The sequence below is a fragment of the Corvus kubaryi genome, unplaced genomic scaffold (assembly GCF_017639235.1).
Source record: "Corvus kubaryi isolate FWS band 111438036 unplaced genomic scaffold, C.kubaryi_AGA036_p1.0 138, whole genome shotgun sequence".
NCBI lineage: Eukaryota > Metazoa > Chordata > Aves > Passeriformes > Corvidae > Corvus > Corvus kubaryi.
The window spans coordinates 9,931,741-9,957,951 of record NW_024580672.1 but is presented as its reverse complement, the minus strand read 5'-3'; the positions used below and the strand labels follow the sequence as shown (position 1 = coordinate 9,957,951).

General features: G+C 51.1%; 2 protein-coding genes across 7 annotated transcripts in view; both read right to left on the bottom strand.

The window, feature by feature from the left end:
- Positions 1-4,245: 4,245 nt before the first annotated feature.
- On the bottom strand, positions 4,246-15,627 carry CPN1 (carboxypeptidase N subunit 1). Its single transcript, XM_042019077.1, has 9 exons — positions 15,257-15,627; positions 12,210-12,406; positions 11,384-11,539; positions 10,723-10,905; positions 9,136-9,247; positions 8,306-8,445; positions 7,917-8,016; positions 6,365-6,483; positions 4,246-4,520 (listed from the first exon to the last, which is right to left on the bottom strand). Exons 1-9 carry the CDS (start codon positions 15,477-15,479, stop codon positions 4,389-4,391), a joined length of 1,362 nt encoding a protein of 453 aa, XP_041875011.1. The 5' UTR covers positions 15,480-15,627; the 3' UTR covers positions 4,246-4,388.
- A 3,795-nt stretch (positions 15,628-19,422) lies between these two features.
- Positions 19,423-26,211, bottom strand: part of ENTPD1 (ectonucleoside triphosphate diphosphohydrolase 1) — a 55,884-nt gene continuing 49,095 nt past the window's right edge. For all 6 annotated transcript variants that reach the window (XM_042019073.1, XM_042019071.1, XM_042019072.1 and 3 more), the window contains exons 7-10: positions 25,519-25,779; positions 24,414-24,533; positions 24,095-24,232; positions 19,423-23,947 (exon numbers count right to left, since the gene is read on the bottom strand). In XM_042019073.1, coding sequence (XP_041875007.1) covers positions 23,741-23,947; positions 24,095-24,232; positions 24,414-24,533; positions 25,519-25,779 — 726 coding nt within the window. In that variant the 3' untranslated portion in view covers positions 19,423-23,740. The remainder of the gene's footprint in view (positions 23,948-24,094; positions 24,233-24,413; positions 24,534-25,518; positions 25,780-26,211) is intronic.

Below are 26,211 nucleotides of genomic sequence, written 5' to 3'. Positions count from 1 at the left end.
CCCGGGTCCCGGCCGGCCCGGCCCCCAGCGCCCGCCCCGCCGCCCTGCTGCCTCCGCCCGGCCCGGCCCGGCGTGGTGCCGCTGGGAAGGCGGAGCTGCTCCGCGGGGCTGGCCCTCAGCCTGGGGAGCCCGGGGCCCCCGGGTGACGTGGGGACATCGCCCTGTTCAGCAGCGCTCGGCCTCAGGCTGCGAGGCATTTCCCCCGGCGGCCCACGGGGACGCGCCACCGCGGGACACAGTGCCCCCGTAGCCTCCGGGCTGGACACGGCACCCGTGCACCATGCACCGGACCAAGCTGCCGGCAGAGCACCCGCGAGCCCGGCGCGGAGCACGGCAGGCAGCTGCCTGTGCAAACCCTCTTCGACTTCCCCACAGAGCGCTGCCGCCTCGCAGACACTGCCGGGGCTCCCCTTCCACGCTGCTGCCTTATGGGAATCTCGCTGCCTTGCCGGCTTCAGCTTTGGCAGCAGCTGACGAGTGGGTCTGCACTGTTCATCTGGTGCAGTCTCGGCTTTGCCGCTAGCAGCCTCCTTGGCTGCTTAGATACATTGTATGATCATGCCAAAGCATCAAGATGGAGAAAAACAAATAGCTCGGGAGAAATCCACGACAGAGAGGGCCAGTTTGTGCATCACAAGAGTTTCTGGCATACCAAGTACAGTCGATCCCGCACTGGATTTCCTGGCAGGCTAAAAAAAGCCTCCATGCCCCAGGGGATACCATCCCTCAGCAACACGTTGTAAAGCCTGGAGTCTCTAAGTCCCCCTGGGCAGTTACCACTGTTTGGCACTTGTTTGTGCATTTAGCTACACTTCTCCATAGCAACCACACAGATCTCAGCTTGACTTTCCACCAGGCGGGAGCGGGTGTGCGGAACGCATCGCACGCACGTCCTCAGAGTCGTGTTGGTACGTGCACAGGCTGGGTGCTGATTCCCGTCTGTTCTCCCGAGGTGGGGACCCACACTGCTGCCATGGCACGATGCCGTGGGCAGGGGGCCTGAAGCTGCACAGGGAACTAAGTGCTCTATTCCCTGCAGGTATGGATGCTTGTAGACGGTTTACTGGTGCTGAGGAATGGACACCAGCCCCTGCCACAGGGCTCTAGATGTCCTCTCACCCAAAATTTCTGTTGTTCTTGCCTGCCAAGAAGGTTTTGAACGTTTTTCATCATCCCAATCCCTCCTTCAGCCTTTCAGGTCACTTCCATGACCAACTCTCCTCTGCTGACATCTCCATCAAAGCTGCTTCACTCTTCTTTGAGTTCACTTATTTGTATTTTCCCCTTTTCTGCCTCCTCCATGCCAGATACAGAAATGAGAAGGCATTGCATGCAGAGTTCTGTCCACCCTCCTGGTTCTCCCAAGATTCTCACAGTTTTACTTATAAGAATTTTGGTTCATTTTACTGGGCCTGGCTTCAGTTTGTTTAAATGTTTTTCCAGGGTCTGTATACTGTTCTGATTCTCTCATCTCAGAAAGGGTAATAGGGAATGGAAGAAGGTTTGGAGGCAGGCGGTAAGGATGCTCAGAGACATGGGAACAGACTGTACAGTGAAAAGCTGTAGGCTGGGACTCCTCAGCTTGTAAGAAGGACATACGGTGGGGAAGAGGTCTTGCAAAATCATGAGTGACCCAGAGAAGATGGGGAGGATTGACTGTTTGCTGTGTTTTCTGACACAAACCTGTCAGTTGTTTTTGCTTTGACTGAAACCTCAAAAGCATAAGAAATCCCTATCCTGCAGATGTTACATCCAAAGGTTGTGCCCTTTTCAGCCCACGGTTCTTGCAACACTGCGGGCGAAGTTCACGGCAAGCCTTTAAGGGGCGTGCTTAAAAGTCCTGCCTCAGAAACATTTTGTAACCATGTTTTCACGTGGAGACCTCAGCCACGGCCAAGTGGAGCATTACCAAATTGTTCAACGCAAAAATATTCAGAGCTGGGAGGAGAATGAGCTGGACAAATCCCAGTCCAGACAGAGACCTCCAGAGGGTGGTATCTTGCAGGAACCCTCTTGTAGGGGAAAACGCATGAAACTGAGGCTCCAATTTTTTTGCTGCACTGCCAACCCCACAGCAGCCTGCGAGAGTAAGTGATGTGGCCTCCCGGACTGGTTGAACTGTTCTAGGGAAGGAATCTCCCTCCTCTGACTCTGCCTTGGAAAGTAAATGGAATTGAGACGGTCTCACATTTTCCAGGACCACAAGAGGGCAACATGAGAGCACCCTGCAGCCAGCAGGCCCAGCAAGACAACCTGTGACCCTGCTGGGATGAAGGTGGCACGGGCAGCTCTGTGCGGGCTCAGCATCACCCTGTGCAGGGCCCACCCAGCGGAATCAGCCAGCTGAAGGCTGCTCCTTGGGAGCACTTTCCTTGCTCTCAGCTTCATACACACCCTCAGAGGTCAGCGGTCAGCTCAGCCAGCAGAGTGCTATAATTGGGAGCAGCAATGTTTTCCTGCGCATGGGGCAGACACTTGGTGACAGCAGACCCTTCTAAGTGCTGCATGGGGCCAGGCCGTGGGATGCAGGGTGTCCTCCCTCGTCCTGCATGTCAACCACGAAATCCCTTGTGTGAATGTGCACTGATGTGTGGCTTCAAACAGGAGGGTCCAGCATCTGCAGTGATGCTTCTGGGCTTGCCCAGTGGAAGAGGTGTTAAACCACATAGAAGTTTGAGTATCTCAGCCTCGCCATCCTTTTTCATTTCCTTCTGCCACAGGAAAAAAATTAAAAATTAAAAAAAATTTAAAGGATTGGAATTCAGCTTTGGCTGTGACTGCTGAACTGGCCAGCGTCTCCAGCCCACACTGGTCTCTGCAGACCAAAATCACTCATAGCCACAGTTAAGTGCATTACCATTCTGGGCACTTTTTTGCAACAGCCTGTATAATTAACCTGCAAGGGACAGCTTCCTCTGCCTTTACAAGAAAAGGCATGACAGAGAAAGAGCTTCTGTTAACAGGCAGAGCTACAAGAGTGTGTGTGTGCTGCTAATGCTGAAAATGCCACCAGCATCTTGTAGCAGAGACAGAGGAGGAGGTGACGGTGAGGGGTGAAGTGCAGAATATTGCTTCTGCAGTAGGGTGATACAGGTTGCTCACAAGAAATGAAGAGATGTTTGCAAAAAGGAAAAGCAAAGGAATGTTTGGGGGACACTTTTTGGACAGGCTTTAGACAGGGAGACAAGCCGTGTAACCAATGGCTATATGGTGGAGATTGGGATAACCAGCCACGGAAAAAAGAAATTGCTGGGGCACATAGGTGGTACTGTTTACCTCTCTGGAGTTATTTATTTTCAATGAAGAATGCTAGAAAGGTTTTGCCTGCTTAAGTTATTTTTACCATGGAAATAACCAGCTTTGTTTCTACTCTTTCTTCCACTCAAAACCTGCCCACATGGCCTAAGCAGCATTTTAAGCCTCAGCCTGTAGTAGCCCACCTCACTGAACTATGGATCCTTTCTCTCCTAACCCAATTACAACTCACATGGCTTATGCTGTACCTGTACAGCACACTGCTGGCAGCAAGCATCCATGCTCCCCTATTGCATATTGATGGGACCAAGGTTCAGGGTATTTGTGTCAAAGGAACATCCAAATAACCTAGCTTGGACTTCTACTCATCACCAGCTGTCAGACCTCACCTAGTTGCTTCTGTGTTCAGAATAATAGTTTGGGTTGGACAGAACAGACCCCTCAGCAAGCCATCTGGTTTGGGTCTGAAGACATAAGGAGACAGGATGATACTTGGCTTTTGCCAGCATGTATAATTTCAGCCTCTCTGACTACAAATAATTCAAACCAGCTACTAGAAAGTCCCATCTGCACATCAAGATCAGGAGACGACCTTGAACCATCACCTCCTAGAGTTGCCAGTCAGCAATAGCTGTGCTGCATGTGGTCAGAGCTGCTCACATCACTGCCTGCTTTAAAACTGACCTTCCCCTAACTTTGGGGTCTGCAGGCAGCAAGTGTCCTTACCTGAGGGAGAAGAATGGCACTTGCACCCAGAGAACTAATGTTCATGTGCCCAGTTTGTGAGTGCAGCATACACCAAGGCTTGGATTCATCATCCCTGGTATGCACCAGTGGCATTTCATGTGGTCTGTAGCAACAGTTCAGGAGTAAAGGGAGCAGAGCTCTCTGAGATGGAGCAAGTGCAGGAGAAGAACTCAGCACACACAGACACACTGCCCAGGCGACTGTAGCCCAGGCACATTCTGTTGTGAATGACTTCACAGTTTGTTCAGGGATTAAATACTTCTTTGTTTAATAACCTAATAATTTGGGCTAGTTTCATGCTGGACTGTTGGAAAGTTCACTGGCTGGAGTCATCAGCCAGGCCTCATGTAAACGGCTTCCCCAGCTCTCAGCCAAATGAGTTGTCCTCATCTTTGGGTCCCCCGGCGGGTGGCTCTTGGCACAACCTTCTTCTGCAGGGCTTTGTTGTTCATACGTGTGCCTGAGGCTTTACGCTCTGTAGGCTTCCTCACCACTTCTTGTTTGAGCTGGAAATGCACCTGGAGAAAGAACAAAGATAATTGCACTGTGTGCGTGCTCTGCTGGCTCAGGGGTCTGCGGGACCTGCCTCTGCTGCTTGCCTTAGAAGCTGACTCTGGGGCCAAGTCAAACAATAAGGGGTCTCAACCACTGTTAAGGGAACTCAGTTCTTAAACCAGCTGTAAACTTCTTTCCTCCTGTGGAAAATGTACTGTCAATGAACTATGTTTCTTGTAGTTCAGAGAGTTGCTCCTGTGGCAATGTGATGTCCTAGGGTGGTTTGGAAGAGGACCTGTGAAAAACAAGGGACTGAGCTATGTTCTTTCTTCTCCTTTTCTCACCAGAGTAGAGACATAGCACTGCTTTGCATCTCTGTGAATATTTAACACACAGGATGGTTTAGGACAGACAGTTCTTTTTCAATTGCATCTTGTTAGCTTAATCTGCCTTTCAGCAATCAGTGCTTCCAGTGGATCCAGGCAAAAAAAATCCAGGAAAGAAACCTCCATCCGCTACAGCCACGCAAGCAGGTACAAGAGGGAGAAGGGGACAGAGAGTGTGCAAAACACAGCATCAGCTAAATGGGGAATGGGGAGGCCATACAGAAAGGTGAAACTGGAATGGGGCTGTATGGGCTTCTTGTGCGAGGGATGGGGTAAACAGTGGGTATGGGAGGTGTTGCAGAAATGGGAACAGGAGGGCTGCTGTGAGAGGAGATACACAAAAATCAAACCATCAGGGAACAAACTAGTCTTCTACAGTAACACAGTAAAAAGAAAATCTGTTCTAAAAAGGAAACCCAAAGAGCTGGGTGCTTAACCTAGCAAAACAAAGGACTGGGCTTGACAGCTCCCTATAAATACACCAGGGAATAAATACCAGGGAAGAAGAGGAGCTATTTAAAACACAACATTGGCATAAGAACAAATAGGCATAAACTGACCATAAATAAATTTAGTATGAAAATTAGAAGGTTTCTAATCCTGAGAAGAGGACAGCTCTGGAAGAACTTCAGAGGCTGGGCAGAGTGGGATGAAGGGATGGAGGGTGGGAGAACAACCACAGTGTATTTACAGCAGAGCCTGACCAGTGAACATACAGTGAAGAAAATGATGTGCCAGGATGCCACAGATGGGGGGTTCTGCTGGTCCTCTGAGGAGCCTACATCTATGGTTCCACCATGTTCACAAGGCAACAGCAGGGGCAGGAATTACCACCCACTGTTTTTACAACCAATTTCTAGTTGTCCAGCCAGCCCTCAGAAAGACACTGTAGGAGACACACCAGTGTCAAGAGCATTTCATTTCCTGAAGGTGCTTGGCTGTTCTTTGCTGGCACTCAGTTCCCATTTGTCTTCGGTGCTCTCAGCAAAAAGAAAGGCAGACTTCAGCCTCTTGCTATGAGTTTGATAACATGTTTGGTCCCAGGCAGAATGCAGATGATAGCAGAGTGCTGAAACCCACAAAGCTGGGGGGCTAACTGAACCTCAGGGAACAGATGCTATCTCCACATCATCTCATCCTGGAGAGTGAAGAGGATGAAGGGAGAGCTAAAGAGTGGCAGTCCCAGCCAGCCAGGAGCTCTCCCCATGGCCAAGAGGCAGAAGGATACAGGAGCTGGCATGGCAGCCCAGTGCAGCTGCAAGGCCTCAGTAAGGAAAGGCACATGGCATTGTCTTCACTCTGTTCCCCCGCTATGAGCCGTGTGGAGCCTTGTCTGCCAAAACAGATAACCTATAGCCACTGGAAATGCTCTACATCCCATCTCCTATCTCTGCTGCTCACTAGACATCCCCCACCGCATTTCTTTCTCCCTGGGGTGAAGATATTTTGAGAAACCCTTGTGACTATGCAGCCTGACTCACCAATGAAGGTGCAGCTGGGCCCACTGTTGCTGTCACCGTCAGGGGCTGGTACCCCTCTGCAGAGGCTGTGACAGTGTAAGTGCCAGGCAGCAGCAGCCGGAAATAATCCCCCATATCACCTGGAACACAAGGTAGGAAGAGAAAGCACTCAGGATGCTCAGGGAGCAAAACAAAAGACATTCCAGTGGTTCTGGCTGAGTTACTTCCTCTAGGATATGTAGCCTTCAAAACCCAGAATTGTTTTTCCCAAATCTACTGGCTACCGCAAGGCTGGATTCACATTGTTACACTGCAAGTGATGTCTCATTAGTGCCTCGGAGGAGAGCTCAGTCTGCAAGTAAAAGCCACAAGAAAGGGCACTGTACAGCAGCATTGGCTGTGCCTGTGCAGGGAGGCACAAAGCTGAGTACTCACCAGTCAGATGACAGCAGACCTAAGGACAATCACAGCTCCAGTCCGACTCCTTATGCATAACACAATCTAATTGCTGCCATACACAATTTTGCCACATTTGGGTTAGCAGGTTTTCGTTGCTCATTAGCTCAGCTGTTCCCTGATAAGGGATAAGAAAGCCCCAGAAGCACTTTGACAGACTGTGCACTGGTGTGCTTAGGGACAGGAGATGGCCAACAGTGAGGTAACACCGTATTAGGGATCACTTTGGAAATCTGAGTATAATCCCATCTCTGGAACTCGATGGGTATTGCAAATTGCTTCAGGGTGGATCTGGGAGCGCAGCTTTACCACGAAGTGGTAGATCCCTGGCACAAGACAGCAGTTAGGCTGTGAAATATCCATCCTTGGGGTCAGTAAGAATTGGCTGGTGGGAGCAGTGGCTGATCAGAGCCAATGTTGGGGACAATCTTGCTCCAGGCTGGACAGGAGACTTCAGAGGGCCCTTGGCAGCCAGCTCTTCTGCAATTTCTTCCATAGTCCCCTTTCCTATGCAAGTTGGCATAATTAAGTGCCAAATATTAGTGTTACTGAGTCACAAACCTATAGCCAGGAGGAGCTTTGATGATTCCATAATGTGACCTCTCAAGAGCTGCACTATGTAATACTATTTTCTGCAGGCAGTCTGTAATGCTCAGTCTGCTTGGAGGAGGGTGTTCATGGAAGGAGGTTATAACTTGCCAGCAAGGGAGAAACAAACACAACTTGGATAAAGTAAAGTGGCACTTCATTCTCAGTCTAGACTTGTCTGGTGTGAACTTTCAGTCCTTCATCTTATTCTTTCTTTTTGTTCTTTGCTGTCTTCTGTTTCAGCTCTTTGCAGATACTTACAGGCTTGAGTAGATTATCCCCTCAATTGTCCCTCACAGATAAAATAGGAGCTGAGTTTCTGAAGTCCTTTACAATAACATTTGCATTCCAGTTCTTGCCTCTGTCGTTCCTAGGCTTTCCTAAGCCCTCCCTGGTGAAGGACAAGGATAAGGCATATTTCTCCCAGCTAGTGTCTTTGGGAAACAAACCATGCTGGCCTCGCATATTATAGCCGCGCCTGCTAACCTTCACCCACATACCCAGACATGTAAGGGGATTGACAACCCACCAGAGGTGATGTCATGGCTGATCCCCCGGACAGAAATCACTGCTCCTGCAATGCCGTTGTTGTTCTCATCTGACACCATCCCTTTGATGCCCTGGTGAACCTGCGGGGAGGGAGACAGACTGATGGGTCAAGGCCCCTCCTTTGCTCAAGAGGGTATGGCCGAGCAAGACAGAGCTCTGGGGACACCCCCACCTTTTCCTGTACCCTTGGTGATCCAGGTTATCCCCAGCAGAGCCAGTCTAGGACACAACAGCTTCCCCAAAGGAAGCCGCCAAGAAGAGTACCCCATAACCAACTCCCTTCCACCCCTGGTACCTACTGGTGCCCTACCACCAGGGCCCATGGGGATCTGCAGGAGAAGGGTGTAAGTCTCAGGACTGCCCCTTTACCTCTTCAATGAAAGCAACAAGGGCTTCCCGGTTGGCCATCCACTGCCGCTCCAGGTCCTCCTCAGGGGGAAATTTATTGCAGCTCAGCTCCAGGGTGATTTCAAAGCAGTTGGTGTAGAGGTAATTGAAGTCCTGCATGCCTGAAAGAGAAGAATAACCTATGACCGGGGCAGGGCTCCCTTCCTATTCCTATGTCCCAGTCATCCTGGCCCATCTTTCTTTGACCAGAACCATCCTCACTGTCCTTCTCTGCACCACAGGCACAGCCTCCTCCCTGCATGACAGTGCAACTAGAGCCTTCTCCACCCATGCAGCCCGGCCCTTGTGGCTGCCCAACTCTCTCTTGCAGCTGGATTATTCGCCAACCTGCCTTCAGAAGCCCAGGGAGGCTGGGTACCACAGGGGCCTATATATCTTTTCCAGTTCTGAAGACCTTTTTTCTAGTCTTATGTGCTGACTTTTCAGATTCCTCATTGTGCCTTTTTAAATCAGATTTTTCAGGAACCAGAAGCTGCCTTCCCTTTGGTCACAGTTTTGGGTTTTGATGGAACTACACTGTAGGATTTTCAAATACACTAATAGATTAATGCTTCCTTTTTCTAGCCGCACACTGGGTGAAGGTCTCTTGGCTATTTCTGTGGCTCTTTCTCAAGCCATTTCAAGTACTCCCAAGACATTTCTTGGTCTGACATACAAACACCAGAATGGTGTCTAGTAATGGGCACTGTCCTATTGCCACAGTCCTTCCCCAAACCATCCTGTCCTGAGGTTTCTTGTCTACCCCTTCACATCTTTTTGCTGTGGGGGGTGCTCACCTGCCCAGCCCTTACCTTTGCTGAGTGAGTACCAGGATGCCCCATTCGTGATGCCATCAGCAAAGTAGTCCCCGCAGTTCCAGCCCCGGTGCATCCAGCTGTGGGCGTATGAGTAGGTCTTGGCCAGCTAGAGGGAGAGCAGCCAGTGGTCACTGTGCCCGCCCCACATGGCTGGAGAGCCTGCCTGGCTCTGGACAAAACATGCTCCCTCCTTTGCTGAGGAGCATGGGAGGGAAGTCAGACAGGAGACAGTTCCTGCATTTTACTGCCACAAAATACAACGCGAGGTGCCCAGGACGTCTACAAGATGTAGGCAGATAAAGATGGAGGAGGAAGAGCAGTAATCTGGCAAGCCGGAAGCTGGTTGATGGCACAAGTGGCTTCTGCCCTGCTTGTGCTGAGAAGAGGGGGAGCAGAGGGCACTGGACCTATGCCCCACACAGCAAATGGCACTAAAAGGGGGAAAAGATATGTGAAGAAAACTAACCAGTATCAGTCCCGGCAAATACCAGATACGTATCAGGGGAATTTGGATTAGGAAAGAGTTTGGGCAACTTCTGGTTCTAGCAACCATTTGTTTGTTGCCCTTATTAAGATTACTGCTTATTTTTACACATGAAGGCAGGGCTAAAACTGGGCTGCTGCATCCAAAGCCAGTCCTTTGCGTAAGACACAGTTTAAGAGAGACTAGCATTTGCATTTTCTAACGCAAACTCTATATCCTTGTATTATGGTTCAGATTCCAGTGTAATACCATTCTGTCAGCAGGAAAACAGTTACTTCTCTACATTTCTGAGTCCTGAGGCCATGTGGGTATCATCAGCCTACGCCCCAGACTGCAGCCTCTTTACATCTGGGTCTGAGTGCAGCCATGATCCCAGGAGGTCCTGACAAGCCCCTGCAGATTCTGCTTCCAGAGAGGGCTGAACTCCAGCTTGGACTTATTTTTCTCATTAACTGTTCTGATGCAGACTTACTTTTTTCTTCTGCTGGGTATTTCCTAATGGAAGCAGTGACTGAAGGCATTGTTTTCTGGGATAATGAAGAAAAACCACAAGCTTCAGCTAGCACTTACAGGATCAACAACACAGACTGATGCTTTCCCTGATGTCTGCTTATGCTCCTGGAGCTGTTGCTGTTTGTTGTAGTTCTTGTTCTTCACCATCCACAAGCCCCTGCTGGGCACCCACCTCCCTTATCCTGGTCTCAGCAAGCCCCCAGCCACCTCTCTAGGAAAAAAACCCTGTGCATGCTAAGATGGTTTGGCAAAGCTGGGTGCAGCTCCCAGCTTTAGAAGAGCAAGTTGTTATTGAGGATACCAGTGGTATTTGGGTTATGGGGAACCTAAGCACAGCATGGATAAGGAGGGGGACCCTGAGGGTTAAGACTGGCCTGTCCTTGTGGTGGGACTGGCTCACAGGGTGGGACTGCCTTGACCTGTCTCCTGAGCCAGTGGTTGGCAGAAATGCTGTAGTCTGCTAATGATTATTTCCAACACGTTTCTTGGCTCAGCTCCTGCATGACGCAGTGACCAGAGCTCCCATCCAGCTCTCACTCTGCACCCTGCCAGGGAATGTCCTCACACAGCGTGGCTGTGCTCACCTTCTGAAACAACTTATCATCAGGGGTAGGTGTGTTGACTGTGCGCCGGTGGCTCCTGAACCGCTGATCCTGGGACTTGTCATAGGGGTAATTTGCCACCACTGCTCCACCGTGCAGATTGGCCGAGAGCACAAAGTTGTAGCTGCTGATCCACTGGATCACAGCCAATGTCTCTGGCTCCACCTGTAAGGAGAAGAGAGCAGGAGACAGGGAGAAGAGCTCAGTCACCTGTGTGCCAGCTGCTGCTCCATGCCAGGCTGTGGTGTGTCAGGCCCTATCCTGCGAAGTGTCTGCTGCAGTTCTTGCAGCTTCCTTTGTTCTCCACCGACTGCTCTGATACACAAAGCAGGTTCCTCCTGTGCATACCTTGCTGCAGGCTCCCCCAGCACAACCCCAAAACTTGAGGCACAGATGTTAGCCAGCATATGCCACCTCCTCTGCCCTGTGCATTGCAACCTGCTTCCCCAACCCAGCTGTGATATCAGCCTCTCCTGGCAGAGGTGCAAGCTGTGATATGGGACCAGAACTGCATCACTGCTCTGCAGGCAGAAGGCTCAGAGAAGGAGACAAGAACTGTGCAAGCCAAAGGACGGTGTATTTGCTTGCGTGCTGAGACACACTAAGAGGATGCTGTAACACTCATGGCAGCCCAGACTGGTACCTGGCTCTTCCAGTTGTCAGGCAGTGGGATGTGGTGATTTGGCCCGCTGATTTCCCTGCTGTAGTACATGAGTGTGTTGAGGTCAGGGAAGTTGCGGTTCAAGTCCACTCCATTGGCATTGTTCCTCCCTGTCAAGTACCCATTGCTGTCTGGGCCCTGCGGGGCAAAGGTGTATCACGGGTGAGTACAGGGTGGGTGCAGTCGGGCTGGGTGTCAGAGAAGTAGAGACTGGCCACTGTAACAGCACTTCAGTGCCTTTGAGTCACAACGTGTTATTGCTGGCAGGACAGTAAAGAGTATTGGTACTGACAGGGAAAATCAATAACAGTATCTTCATTTTCCAGGGTGATAGAGTAAGCCACAAGACAAATAAAAAATTTGCTTTAGCTGAAAGAGCCACATATATCTCCCTGAACTCTAGCAGCACAAAGAAATGGGTTATTATTTGGGGGGAGGACTAGGGGGCTTATTTCTCCCCCATCTCTCATGTCCCTGCCTGCTTATGACAGTGGCATTCAACTGTCACTTTCCTGGTCTAGGGCAGGGGATTTGCAGTGACCCTCCTGTGACAAATAACTTCTAAGGAGGGTAAGACAGGTATAGGAAGTCTCCTCCATCAGCTGCCAAGGTCACCTGTGGCAGGACGCACAGCAGGAGCCCTTGGAAGGGAGGTGAGAAGCAGTGACACCAGTTGAAGGGGACAAATTTGGCAGGGCATGAAGAGCAAGGATTCCACCTCCACCTAGCTGCAATGAGGAGGATCCCAAAGGGATTTTAAGGGCTTTCTGCCCCTACCCATCTGGGGGAGGCGATCACTGCCTGGTACCTGCTTGGCAGCCACTTCGTACCCGTCGGGATTCATGGAGGGCATGATGTGGATGCGCGTGTCATGGATGAGGCGCGTGATCCGCTCGTTGCCCCGGCGGTACTCCTCGCACAGGAACTCAGAGAGCTGCAGCAGCAGCTCACGGCCCAGCACCTCGTTCCCATGCATGTTCCCAACATACTTGAACTCTGGCTCCACTGGAGAGAGCAAGAGAGTGACACCATCAGCCAGGGCCGGGACAGGGGGAAGGAGCAAATTCCTACCACAGGGAACCCCAGCCAAGTCCAAGGGACACCCAATAAATGGTATAAAATGACCCTTTCCCTTGAAAAATGCAAACCTCAGTGAGGGAGAGTGGTACAGTTCTCATATGGGCTCCGCTCCATTTTGCCACAGCACCCTGGAAGCAGCTCAGACTCTCCTCCAGGTTGCTTTGGGCCTTTGGAGCACACAAGAGGAGTATTTGCAGGGGGTTTGGTCTTGGGTTGGTGAAAGGCAGCACAAAAGGACCAGGGAGCACTGGCAGGATTGCCCCAGGCTTCCAGGGCCTCACAGCTCTGTGGTGGGTGGCAGTGGAGGGGACAGGCCTTTTCTCCCAGCTCTGCTCTTCTACATTTGCTCTCAGTGCCTCTCACCAGCATGGCACATTCCTGGCTCTGCACCTCTCCTTCCCCTTTACCTGCCTCCAAGGTCAAGGTTAAAGCCCTCCACACCCTCAAGGGAAAAGAGCCTGGAGAAACCCTCAGCAGCTGAGCTGAATATGGATCAAACTGTCCCTCAGGCAGCTCCAGTATGACCAAAAAGGTCTCTTACCACTGACTTTTCTAAAATAAGGTCTCAAAATACATTCTTGGAGACCACAGGCAGACACTGCCTGGAACAGGACTTGCTGCTTTGCTGAAGGAGAGGCAGGACACATGAGGGACAGGTTGCACTTTCCCAGAGGGCCTTTTAAAGCAGTTACTTGTGGGAAAATAAAATGTCACATTGCAGGCTGGAGCCAGCATTGGTAGAACGAAAGACAACAGGGGAATTCAGTTAAAAAGGGAGCCTGACTGTCACATGAAAGAGTCAGGAAAAAAAGGGGGTTGTTACAAATGTTGGCTTGCCAGATCTGGAGACTCCCATTGCGCTGCGAGCTTTCTGGCCACCAGCAGGGATCAGGGGATCAGACTCGCAGTGGCAGCATGCAGCCCTGCTGCCAGGTATGATGTCCATCAGGATCCCTGGGGTAAAAGGCATCACATTCCAGATTGTGAGCTGCTGCTTGCAAAAGCCCCTGTGCCCTTGCTGCATTTAAAAAAAAAAAAAAATCTCTAATTTTAGCTAAAGATTTTGCTTTTCCATGTCTTTTGATTGCTGTGTCTCGGTTCAAGACACCAGAGGTGGGCAACATATTTTGATTTTGTTAGATTTCAGGGAGATGAGAACTGATTTAGTTAGATAATTCAGTTATTAAAAACACAGAAAAATCCTGGGCATTTGTGCAGCCTTTAAAAAAAAATAAGGCTTCAGCAGGGATTCTTTGCTTTGTTCGAGTCTGCAGCAGGATTTGTCAGCCTTTTTCAGTATGCAAACTCCTAAACTTTATGTACATGGCCACACAAGCTCTAATTACTGCATGTAAGCCCATTTGAGCTTGCTTTTCAGAGTTACTTTTCATGTCCTTCAGGGAAATCCAGAGTTTCCCAAATTCTTCGTGCTACAAGCTGAAAGTGCCAGCCTGACAGTGGCCCATGCTGCAAGCAGGGCCACAGGTCCATGCTGCCAGCCTGGGGCAGGGGAGATCTGAGCCATCTCCTACAGCCTTTCCAGCTGCTTTCATGTGGTTCTGCAAGTCTAAAATCTGATGGTGCACTGCCAGTGCCCTTTGCTCACTCCATGCTTTGAATCAGCCCTTGATGCACTGGGGAGGTGCCCCACATGCCCTCAGAACCATGCAGGTTTCCCTGTGCTGAATAGGGCTGTCACAGAGGTACTCAAGGTGGGAAGCCTCCCATCCCACCTCCTGGCATCCCTGAAAATGATACTCTGGGCCACAAGAGCGGAACAGTATGCCCCCAGTGCAGTGCTGCCAGGCATGGGGTGGTGCTGTGGGGTTTGTGGGGGTGCTCCACTGAGGGGGGCACGGGTTCTGCTCACCCCTGCAGCCCTGCTGGCAGTTTTCCATGTGACTAGGCTGCCTGCGCGTGTCAGCCCCTGCGTTTAGCCACATCAGCCAGGATTTGAAAAGGCAAAAGATCCTGCAGAAAGTAGGGAGAGCTCTGTCCTTATCTGCAGCTCAGGGACACAAGGCAGGGATGTGAGGGAGCCTTGTGTGCAGCCCCCCAGCCTGGAGAGGCAGCTGTTCTCCTCAGCACCCCCGGGTCTCCTGGCTGCCTGCAAGGTCTGGCTCGGCAGCATCTCCAGGCTGCACAGGCAGCAGCTCAAGGGGCCACTGCTGCCAATGTTCCACAGGGCCACGTGGCAGCAGGTGGAGATCCCTGAGATCAGCCTGTCACTGGGTCTGCACAGCCCTCGGGGCTGGGAGGGCTGTAGAAGCCCAGCGCCCTCTCTGCCGGGGTCCCTGCTTGCTGTCCTCCTGGCTTTGCCGTCTGGGGGAGGAGCGGCCGAACACTTTCTCTCTTGTCACTACCCAGCAGCACAGGGCAGAGGGTGGGTGCTGCCTCTCCTTGCCTGAACAACACTGTTTTGGCAGGGAGAGGGTGGTAGTGCAGGTGGGGTGCTGGGATGGACTCGCCTGCGTTCTCGCATCAGCTTGAGTGGAAAACTCAGAGCTCCGTCCAAAGTACGCGCCTGGGCCACGCTGCAGCTCAGGCAGGCACAGTGCATGGCACGGTGCATGTGTGCGGGCTGGGCGTGAGCGTCCCTGGGCTGGCTGCGGGGTCCGTGCCGGAGACCGCGCTGCCTGGCACCTGGGCATTGCCAGGAGTCTTGCCTGGAAAGGGACATGCCCCCACCCAGTGCCCCAACACTGCCGCGTGGCAGGGAGCGTGGCAACGAAGCCCGTCCTGTCCGAGCCGCTGTCCCCATCCCCCCGTACTCACGGGGCTCGTGGATGCCGGGGTAGTCGCTGAACTCCAGCACGTAGAGGTGCCGGCCCTCGACGCTGCGGCCGATGCTGTAGATGCGGGTGACGTAGGGGCACTGGCTCTGCACGCGGAACAGGGCCTGCACCAGCTCCTCGTAGCGATGGTGGAGGAAGCTGAGGGCGGCCGCCCCCTCGAGCAGGAGCAGGGCTCCCACGAGGGGCCACAGCCACCGCGCCATCCTCCCGCGGCGCTGAGCGCCCGCACCAGCTCCCAGCCCCGGCTCGCTCCCAGCCGGGAGCTTAAAGTGCAAACTCCAACCAGCTCTTTCCAGCTGCCGAGTGCCAGCCCCCTGCACCTGCGGGCGGGGGGCGGCGGGGGGCGGCGGGAGCGGGGCGCGCCGGGGCCCCGCGGCGCAGGAATGCTCCCCCCGCCCGGCCGCCCGGCCGCCGGCGAGCCCGCTCTCCACCGGCGGAGAAGTTTCCCCCTGCTCCAGCTCACTTATTAACCGGACAGCAAACAGGCCCCCGCAGCCACGGGCTGTCACCGCAGAAGAAGCGCAGGGCTGGAAAACTGGCTGCGGAGGGCGTCGAGGCTGCCAAGCGCACGGGGAGCGGCGGGCGGGGGAAAGGAGAGGAAAGGGGGCCAGCGGGCGGGGGGTTGCCCGTCACCGAGCCCTCTCGTGGGGCAAGAGCCGAGGGGGATGGGGCGGCCTCGCTGCCCGCACCACTCCCGCAGCCCTGCCCGGCCCGTGCCTGCCCGGCGCGGGCAGTTCCCAACCACTCCTCCCCGGCGCCCGGTCCCGGCTCCGCGCCGCGCCTCCTCTCCTGCCCCATCTCCTGGGGAAGCAGAAGAGACACCACCGCAGGCTCCGCGGGTCAGTCGGCCTCTCTGCCCGGCCCGGCTCACCCGGCGATCCCTTTGCTCCCGGGATAAACAGAGGCAGGGACCGCATCGCCCTCCCCACAGCTGCCTGCCCAAACCGCCGAGCTGGGACGGTGCAGGGGGAGGGCAGAGCAGCGTGGGACGTGATGCGGGAGTTGTCTGCCCAGCAGGGACCATCACTGAGAACCCCGCTCGGAAGTCTGGTATCACCCCACCCTGCTCTGGGAGCGGGCATGAGAAAGAGCTCTGACGGGCACTGGGCAGCAAGAGGTCCCTTAACTATGTAAAGACAAATTAAAATGTCCTGCTATCTACTAACAAAGGGTTGCAAACTTCTTTCTGGACATGGGGGAAGCTGGTTCCTCTCCACCTCTCTGGCACCCTTATCCCAGTGGGCAGCAGACACCTCATGGTCCCTGCTCTCTGCCCGCTGCCAAAGGCAGCCTTGCTTTGCAGCCTTGCCCCATGAGGCTAAGACTCCAGGAGCCTAGTGGCTCTGACAGAGGTATTTACTAGGACAACCCTGACACAGAGCCCAAACATGAGCACAAACAGCTGAAAAATTTACCATCATGGCTGGACAGGCCAAGAGAAAAGCTCCCTTAGGTAACAGGAGCATGTGATTCTGAGCTACCCAGGCCATGCTAGAAAGGAGCTCCTCTGGCCATCAGTAATGGGCTGCCCGGGATACTCAGTGCCATGCCAAACATTTGTTTTCCCTTCAACCTTGAGGTGGGTCCGTGCTGCATTGCTCTAATTTCTGTGTCAAGGGTTGCTTCGCCCAGCAAAGCATTCTCTATCAGTGCTGCCTGGCACCAGTGCATGGCATCACTGCTTGGACTGCTGTCTTTCTACCTCAGTTTTCCAAGAAGAGCAGTGGTAAAACCAGGAAGTCCCTGTTTGTAGCCTCTAGCTCCTGTTGATAGCCTCTGATGCAAACAGTACATGCTGGTGGGCAAGGCACATGGCTTGCCTGCTCATGGCTTGGCTTACTCAGACTTTCCCATATCCAGCTTTCTTCTGCCTCAGCCCCACCATAGTGGTCCTTTCTCTCCTTGATTCTTTGCCTTCTTGGTCTTCTGCCCCATCTGCACGGTTGCCTCTTACCCTTGTTTTTGAAAAAATATCCTTTTGAAGACATGACCAGAAAAAAAAATACTATACATATATAGAGATAGCAACAACCATATTAATACCTTCTCCTAGTTAAGCTTCATCCCACCACATCCCTGTTTGTCAGCCAGTCTGAAAGCAGCACATGTTCAGGAGCAGGAATGGCATTGCACCCATCTGTAGCCAGGTAACAAGAATCAGTGCTGGAGGTGATAGCTTCTCCCAGCACATGCAAGAAACCAAGGCAAAGTAGCTGAAGCTGTGCCATGGCGAGCATGGGTATGGGAGGACAGCTCTTGTCTCTACAGCAAGACATGTCTGGTGGTATTTTGCAAAGCTGGCAGCCCACGCAGCAGTGGGAAATGCCTTCACCTCCTTCACATCTCTGCTCCCAGGGCTGCTGGGTTCCCCTGGAGCTGCTCTCTCCCCAGCCTTCAGCAATGAAGGCCATGTGAAAGAGTCGTGGGCAGGTTTCCAGCACTACCCAGTGTTACTTGGCAGCCAGAGAGTGCTAGGCAGGGCTATAGTAAAATAGCACAAGCCCCATGTTTGGCCAGTTTCCCCCCATCTCCTTTCCCTTCCTAGTCTGCTTTCAGTAGCCTGGGACAGCAGTGGCAGAGTTGGAACTGCAGTGCTGCCAAGGGACACATGAGGAAAGTTTTCACTTTCCTATGGAGACAAGCAACACTGATGTCAGGAACAACAGTAAGAAAAGGAATGCCAGACCGTTAGAGCCTAAAAAGGAACCATGGGCAAAATCTCATGTGGGTGGAGAACACATCTCACACACTATTAAGTCTGGAGAGTTAGTCAGCCTTATCTGTAGCACAGGGATGGAGGCAGCCTGTTATCAGGCAGCAGGTTGAAAGCATACAAAAGGAAATAGTTTTGCACAAAAGACACAATGAAATTACATCATCAAAGCTGAAAGTTAAATGAGTGCAAAAGAGGATAAGATGAATTCATAGAGAACAGGGGCACCCACAGTTATCAGATCTTGAAGCAATCATTTGATCACAAATTTCCTAAGCTCCTGATGGGTAGAAGAGAAGGATTATGCTGTTTCCCTAACTATCCCTCTAAATCCTTTCCCACCACACAGCTGGAGACGAGTGCCAATGCGCTGCCTGTTTGATCTGACCTAGCATGGCCTTTACACATTCTAGGAAAATGACAACCTAATGACTCTTTAATCCAACAATAAATCTGGGCATGTTTGAAAACACCGATGAAAGCAGAAACAAACAATATAAAATGTTAGAAAAAATGAAGGAAGTAAATAAAGACTTAATTTGGAAAATACGGCTAATACATCTGGGATGGATCATACACTCCCCCACCCCCCACCCAGATGTTCAAAAATGGAGAGACCTTGAGGCAGTGGGATAAAGAGGGGGAGCAGGAGTGCTCTGTGCCACTGTGGTGAGAGCGAGAAGAATGCGGATGCGAGCCCTGTCCCCCCACCACTGCATTGCTGGTGGTCATGGGTGGCAAGGATCTGATTCTGCTGGAACTGGCCATGGAAAGGCTCCATCTGATGGGTTCGTTTTAGTTCTGGCCATATTGTTAACAGAGGAAGATTGGAAAATTTGAGGAAAATTCAAGCTAATAGTCCTAAGAATGAGTGAACTGTGGGGAGTGCCTGCTGGAAGAAAAATAACAGCTGTGACAAGCATTGTTTGCCTTGGCAGAGCTCTAGCACACAGAGACACGCAGCCCTGTGAGCAAGGGGCACAGGCCCACTGTCCTTCCCCTGTTTGGGGGGCTGGGAAGGTGGGCTGCAGTGCCAGCATGATGCCAGTGGAGCTGCCTGAGAGAGGGAGAGGGAAAATGAGAGCAGAGGACTGCCTCTGTCCAGTTCGCAGCAAGGGAGAACGAACTGCTTTGAGGAGGTCAGGATGAAGCTGAGGCAAGGAAAGATGTGGTTCGGGCACTAGCAGCCTTCCCGGGAGTGAGGCATCCTGTGTGAGGTGCCCAGAGCCTGGGAAAGACCACAGTGCCTTTCTCTACCAGGAGGGGATGCTACTCATCCACCGGGAACTTCAGAGCTGGCCCCGGAGAGCATCAAGGAACTGGCAGGAGAGGAAATCACATCTCAGGACTTTTCCATGTTTAGTGCCAGAAGCTCCATTCCACTACTGGCAAACTCCCATCTTCTGGAAAACAGCATGAAAACTTTTCTGGCATCAGTTCAGCAGTCTTTATTATGATAAGCATACAGAGACTTGTGTGCATCAAAACAAAGATCCATTTCTTCAGGGCTGGGCCACGGAAAGAAAACACATGGCCTGGGTGGCAGAGACTGTTGTCCTCAGTGTGTCCTTCCCAGTCCCTCCAAAACAGGCTGTTGAGCCTGGGACAAAGCTGGCAGCCCTGCAGAGCCTGCACACCCTGCCTGGCACAGCATGGGAAGAATTGGGGTGGAGAATGAAGGGGCACACATCCGGCCCAGAGCTGCTCTTGGAGAAACTGGGAAGCCCGGGCCAGGGCCAACATTTCAAGTCAGCCTCCCACTGCAGAGGTGAAGGCCCCACTTCTGAGAGCTTTCTTCCAAGTGGAGACCCCACTGTGCTTTGCTCCAGGGCTGGAGAAGTCAGCTGTAGTCTGTGCACAGAGGAAAGGCAGCTTTATCAGGGAGGAGGGTGAAAGGTACTTAGAGCCTGTGGTGGGGAACAGTTTTCCTGTCAGAGGTGAGGGTGCTGCAGGTACCCAGGCTCTCTCTTCTGACAAGTTCCAATAGCTTTGGCCCACACTTGACACTCGGCTGAATATGGCAGAGCTCATAGAGGTCATCAGTCCCAGAGAGACCAGGCTGCTCTTGCACCCTGCAAAGCTATCAAATCTCTCTGCAAGGAACCTCCCCAAAAACGGACCAATCAACATTTCAACCCAAACCGGAGACACTCATCCCACCTTGCTGCAGCACATCTCAGAGCTTCCCAGGAGCCCAGGAGAGCTCTCTCTTCTAGGAGAGACCAAGGTCTGGAGTCTTGGCAGTGCAGCAGGGCTGAATAGTGAGTAAATATTTGCTAGATAAGAACATGTGATGTTAAAAGATGCTTTACCCAGGAAAAGCAAAATGCTACGGCAGGCAGTGTCTAGAAATTAAAGCCAGAAGCTATCAAATTAGAAATAAGGCACAGATAATTATCGGTGAGGCAGATCAACTGTATTAACAAGAGAAATGATACATTATTACTGGCATATTTGGAAACTCCCTTCACTATCATTAATGGTCTTCATGTACATGTTGGGTGGCTCTGGAACACACATTTAAGTTGAATACAGCTGGATCAGATGCAGCACAGAATCAAAGAAATGAATGTTCATAACTTGAACTCTTTGACCAAGGACTTTGAGTAGCCTCCGTGAATAAAGTCCTACAATAACAGGAGAAATGGGGAAGAAACAATCATAGGTCATTCTGTGAGTGTTCACATACAGGCAATGACAGGATGCCTTCAGTCAACCAGTTCCTGGAGCCTCAGCCTGCTCAAGTGGCATGTCTGTTGTCACCTTAGAAGTTCTGATCTTGGAGAGATTGATTTATGAATGGGGTCTATTAGTCATAAGGTTTAAAAATATTGTAACATATTTTGTGTTTATCTTTGTTTGGGCCCTTTAGGTTGTGCTCAAGTCACATTTAAAGCTTTAAAAAACCCCAAAACTCAAACCAAAAAGTAAGATAATTAAGACAGGAGGAGCAAGTGAAGATGCCAGCTGCTCACCTGGCTCCTGAAAGAGGAGCTAACAATATTCATACTCTGGGACTTGCAACGAAGACACAAAACATAGTAAAACTTCTTTTTCCAGGTATTTGACATTTTCCTTTGACATAAATCCTTAGCAGGAACAAGAGCAGATTGGCACAAGCTTTCTTTCCACACCAACTTCCACATGGAGTTTTTGCATCAATTTCTGATGTGTCCTAATGGATCTGCCAGTTCTCATCATGGACACAACTGAGCAGCTGCCAGATCCCCAAGGAGGTCTCAGGAGAGGCATTGCCATTCTGCAGGTTTCCATGCTGTTCATGGGAAGGGTGGATGCACCAGCTCACCCGGGGAGCTTCTGCAGGGCATCTACTCTGCTAGAAAGACTCTGTCTGCAAGGGAGGTGGCACCAGACGGGGTGGGTCGCACATGAGGCTGTCTGGGCAGCAGAAGCAGCTCCGATCACACGTTTCTCCTGCACGCCTTCCAGCCATCGCCAAAAACTACTGTTCATCTCTCACCTACCTATCTTTGCTTCAAACAGCAGAAGGAAGACTGCATCTGTAGCTGAATTCCGGCATCACAGAGTATTTGCAGATAAAACAAAAACTGGCCAATGGACTCACAGCTGGTGAAGGGTCATTTGCAGATTGAACTGGATAACCTGCTTGGAGGAATATCTTTTGAATAGCACATGTTTCAGTGGAGCCCCACGGAAGGCAAAATGGCTCCTACCGAGAGACAGTGATGTAGGATGTGAGGCAGAGGCTGTTCTGAAATGCAATGACTGGGAAAAAAGACCAAGTTGCCATAGTCCAGCTGGACTCAACAGCCTAAAAACTTTCTGTTAAGTGAGCAGACCTGGACCAGAGATATATGGATGGGGAACATAGAGTATAGATCAAAACCAGATACATACACTTTTAGTGACTCTACTACCACTCACTGCTGAAAACGTTGGTGTCCAAGTTTCAGAAAGATGTAAAACATTTAAAAGAAGTGGAGTTGAGAGCTACAAGCGAGGTCAGCACAGAGCACTTTACAGATTGAAAACCAATCTATTTAATATGATATAATGACAACTTGCAAGCACCAACAAGGAAAAAGAGATTTTAATAGCAGAGTTACTCAGTCTTTTGGAAATGGACAGAACAAGGTCGAACAGAAGCTGAAGCCAGCTAATTCAGAGCAAAAATAAGACACAGATTTTTAGAACAATGATCTGCCCAAAGATCTTAGGACAGGGTAGATTTTTCCCTTATTCTTAGTTCCTTCAATGTATTAGGGCTTCTACTTCCAGGCATGAAGTAGAAATAACTGGGTGACATTTTCCAGCCTGGACTGTGCAGAGGGACAGGCTGGGAGGTGTCTGTGTCTGTGCTTGCCTAAAGGGGAAGGCATTATTGGGGTTGCACATCCTGACCCCCTCCACACTGCCTACACCTTTGCTCGGGGAAACAGGTGTGTGTTTGCCATGCCTTCCTCTCTACAATATCTGCTTCCTTTTGGCCTCCACATTTACAGGTCATTAGGAGAAAAGATTTCCGAGATTTTGAGGGAGGTAGACAGGCACCAGTGGTTTCTGAGTGTTTTTACAAAAATGGATTTCTGACTTACCTCTCCTTTTTTTGGACCAAGAAATGGAAAAGTGGAAGAAAGCTATTCATAAGCTCAATCAGTGGCATTGTCCTCATTGTGTGCTAGAAGACGGGCTGCAGTACGTGCACTCACAAGCCCTGGGTCTTATGGCCATAGGATAAGCCTATGCCATGATGGAAGGAAAGGCAAATCTTCACTAATTTTGCTGGTGGAAAGAGTGGTTCAATCTGTGCATACTCATGCTGGTTAACTGCTGCCAGCTGCCTATAGGAACATTAGCTAATAAACACTTTCCCTAGGTTGGAGGCTGCTGTGTCATCAGCACAGTGACCCTGGATTGCTTTAGTGGGCCTGTACCTGAGGGCACACTGATCACACCAGAGTCCCTGTAGGCATAAACAATCACTTCTGGTCAAGGAACCTGGGCCAATACAAGCTGTTCCTACAAAAACCAGCAATGCCTGGCTGGGAACTTGTGGCTTGATGTACCTTAAAGATGCAGGAATGGCTCAGTGCAACAGTGAGCCAGCTTTGGTCCAGCAACATCAGGAAGACGTGGGAAAAAGGCATTTTGCCACCTGCAAAAGGAGCTGACAGCCGACAGAACCCAGCTAAGGGCTGATGACCACAAGCATGTTCATCCTCATCCCTTCTTTTCCCAGAGTGGCATTTGGGAGCCTGACCCACCTTCAGGGGCCAACCAGGTGCAAGTGCTGTGAGAGCTCAGGACGCAGGGAGGTGAGCAGAGGTGTGCTGGTGCAGAAAGGGCTCTTGGGAACAGCTTCAGCGGAGAAGGAGCAGGATCACCCTGTATGTGATAGCTCCCAAGAGCTCAGTGGGATGTGTGACCCTGAGATAACCCTTGCAGGAGCACTGGCTCCCAAAGATTGCTGCCACTTTTCTCTTCATAATGCTGTGCACAAGGCAGAAACCAACAAGCAGCAAAGTTTCATTGAATGAAGGTACGACCCATTCAAGAAGGGGACACCAGCTTGTCTGTCCTTGGCAGAAAAGGTGGCGAGCCTGATGTCCCAACATCTGTCAGTGCAAGTGTGATTCAGAAGAAATAAATGCCCTTGTTGTACAGTCAGTAGCTTCAGTGAGAGGGACTCTGCAGTACAGCCTGCTCTGCTGGGGTCTCCCACCCCTGAGTAGCCAGGAAGACATGGCTCCTCTCCGCTTCAGGTTCTTCCTAAACAATCCCCTTCTGCAGGCACTTGGGCTTGTGGAAGAGAAGCCAGGCGAACAGGAGCACGGACACCAGCACAAGGGAGCACAGCACCATCAGCCCCACGTAGCTGCCATGGGAGAGAGGGGGCTCGGCTGGCTCCTCTGCAGGAATCATGTTGGTCAGGTTCAGCATGTAGCCCAGGGTCCAACCTGCATCACTGCTGCCGATCTGAAACAGGAGAAGAGCAGAATCAGTGCTAGGAGGCTGCCTGTGGCATTGCTGGGGCAGTGGCATCCCTGGGGATAAAGGGCCAGGCTGTGCAGCAGAGGCTGCAGAGAACTGCTGGGGCAGAGCCCTCCCCACCACGAAACACACCTTTCCAAGGAAGTGGATCATTTGCCAGTTCTTTTCAGTGAACTCATAGCCATTTTCCAGGAGAGAGAGGATGTAGGCTCCAGAGAAGCAATATTCACTCAGGTACTTTTCTTTGATGTGGTGATACGCTGTCTTCACCTAGGGAAGGGGGCAATCACCAGACTGTTAAACACACCTTTCCACTGCTCCAGCTTGTGCCTGAACATCCACTGCGGGTGCTGGGGGGATCTTCCCCATCTTGCTCTGGCAATTAACCTTAGCCATTTATCCTACAGAAAAGTATCAGTAGCCCCAGTCTACTGCAACAAGCACTGCTCACCTCTTGCCAAGGCCGGGCACAGAAGCTCTCAATGGTGCTGGTCACTTTGTTCAGGGCAAGGGGGTTTGGTTCACTGGTCAGGTTCAAAAAGTTCATCACAAAATAGAAAGCAGAAAAAGCCTGAAGGAGAAAGATTCTTTTAATCTGACTAGACCACAAATCCCACAAAAGAAAATGAGTTTATTTATAAATAGAAAAATATAAGAAGAAACATCATATGCACAAGAGCAGTAATATTTTCAAGAGTGATGTCATTTTGAGACATACACCACAGGGCTGCTGAGAGATGGAGACAGGAATTATGATATCCCAAACAACTTCTGTGAGCTCTCTCCTTTAAGTGTGCCAGTGGCACGCACTGATTGCCATCACAACCATGATCCTATTTTGGCAACTGAGTGAGATGAGTGTGCAACCAACATCACCACAAAGAGCAGAGGTGATGGTCTGAAAGGGTTGTACAGAGCCCCATCATATAATCCAAAGTCCAGAAACCCCATCTCTGACCGTGGCCAGTAGCTTATAGGTAGGAGGCAGCTTATGAACAGGACAAGGGTGTATTAGCAGTTCTCTGAAAAGCCTCACAATCACTGAGGTCTTGCAGCTCTAGGACGGATGGTCAGCACGGTGTCACACATAATGTGTGTTCAGAGCGTGCACTGTCTCCTCATCATGTCTGGGAAGCAGACAGGTGAGCTGGCTGGTTTCAGCAGCACTCAGACACTGCTGGGTGAATTTCAGACCTGGTACCACCACTGACCTCAGGAGGCAAGGTTTTTAGGAGCAGTATTCCTGCCTGTAGCACACTCTCCTGCCTCTGGTGTTGGACATCAAGAAGGACAGCTTAAAAAGTAAGTAGATCACCCCAAGAAGATGGGTTAGAATGGGAACAGTGCAGTACTGGTAGGCCAGTATTTACTGGGGTAGCTCCTAACATGTCTGTCCTCACAGCAAGCGCAGCACTGCTTTTGTAGTTACATGTCCAAAAAGCCATCTCGTAAATCATTTCCTGCCTCAGTCATGAAAAATGCACTCTAGCATTAGTCTGAATTTCTGCTCTGTTGACATTCTGGATTACAGAGTTGAAGAATGAGTGAAGACTCACCCCAAAATCCCCTTGTAATGGAGGTAGGTATATCCCATTGAAGGAGCAACTGGAGTAAGGACAATGGGTTTTGTTGAAGAGTGTCTGGATGTTTTCTCGGCACTTTTGATAGTCCCCCTCTCCCTCTATGTACAGCTGTCTGAAAGGTAATTCCTTTTTCTTGTCTGACGTGCAAGGGTTTTTGAAGAAGTCACTTATATTTATAGTCCTCTGATAACCCTGGTGAAAGCACGGGTCGAGGAGACTGCTGCTCTCCACGGTCTGAAAGTAAAAATCAATTCAAGCTGTTACACTTTGCTCTAGAGTAACCTGGGGAAAGAAAAACCCTGGGAAAGAACCACAAGGAAGGGTGGCACTTGTCACAGTACATCACATCATGGTGCACACATCAGGTCAAAGGGATGAGGATAGCTTAAGGCACTGGCTGTGCAGGGGAAGATGTGGGTACTGCCATAGCCTCCCTGTAGGACCCTGGGCAAATTACTTTAAGTCACAGTTTGTGAAGCTGCGCTGTTGATTTGGGTTTCTCAGGGATGGTAAAATGTCACCTCCCCTGAGTACTCCAGTTAAATGCCATTCTCTTGCTATCCCATGCCCAAGAATCAAGGCATCTCAAATTGATACTACTTTTGAAAGTATTGACTGTCACCTCTTTGGCCACCTCATGCCCAGTCTGTGTGGAGAACAACGACA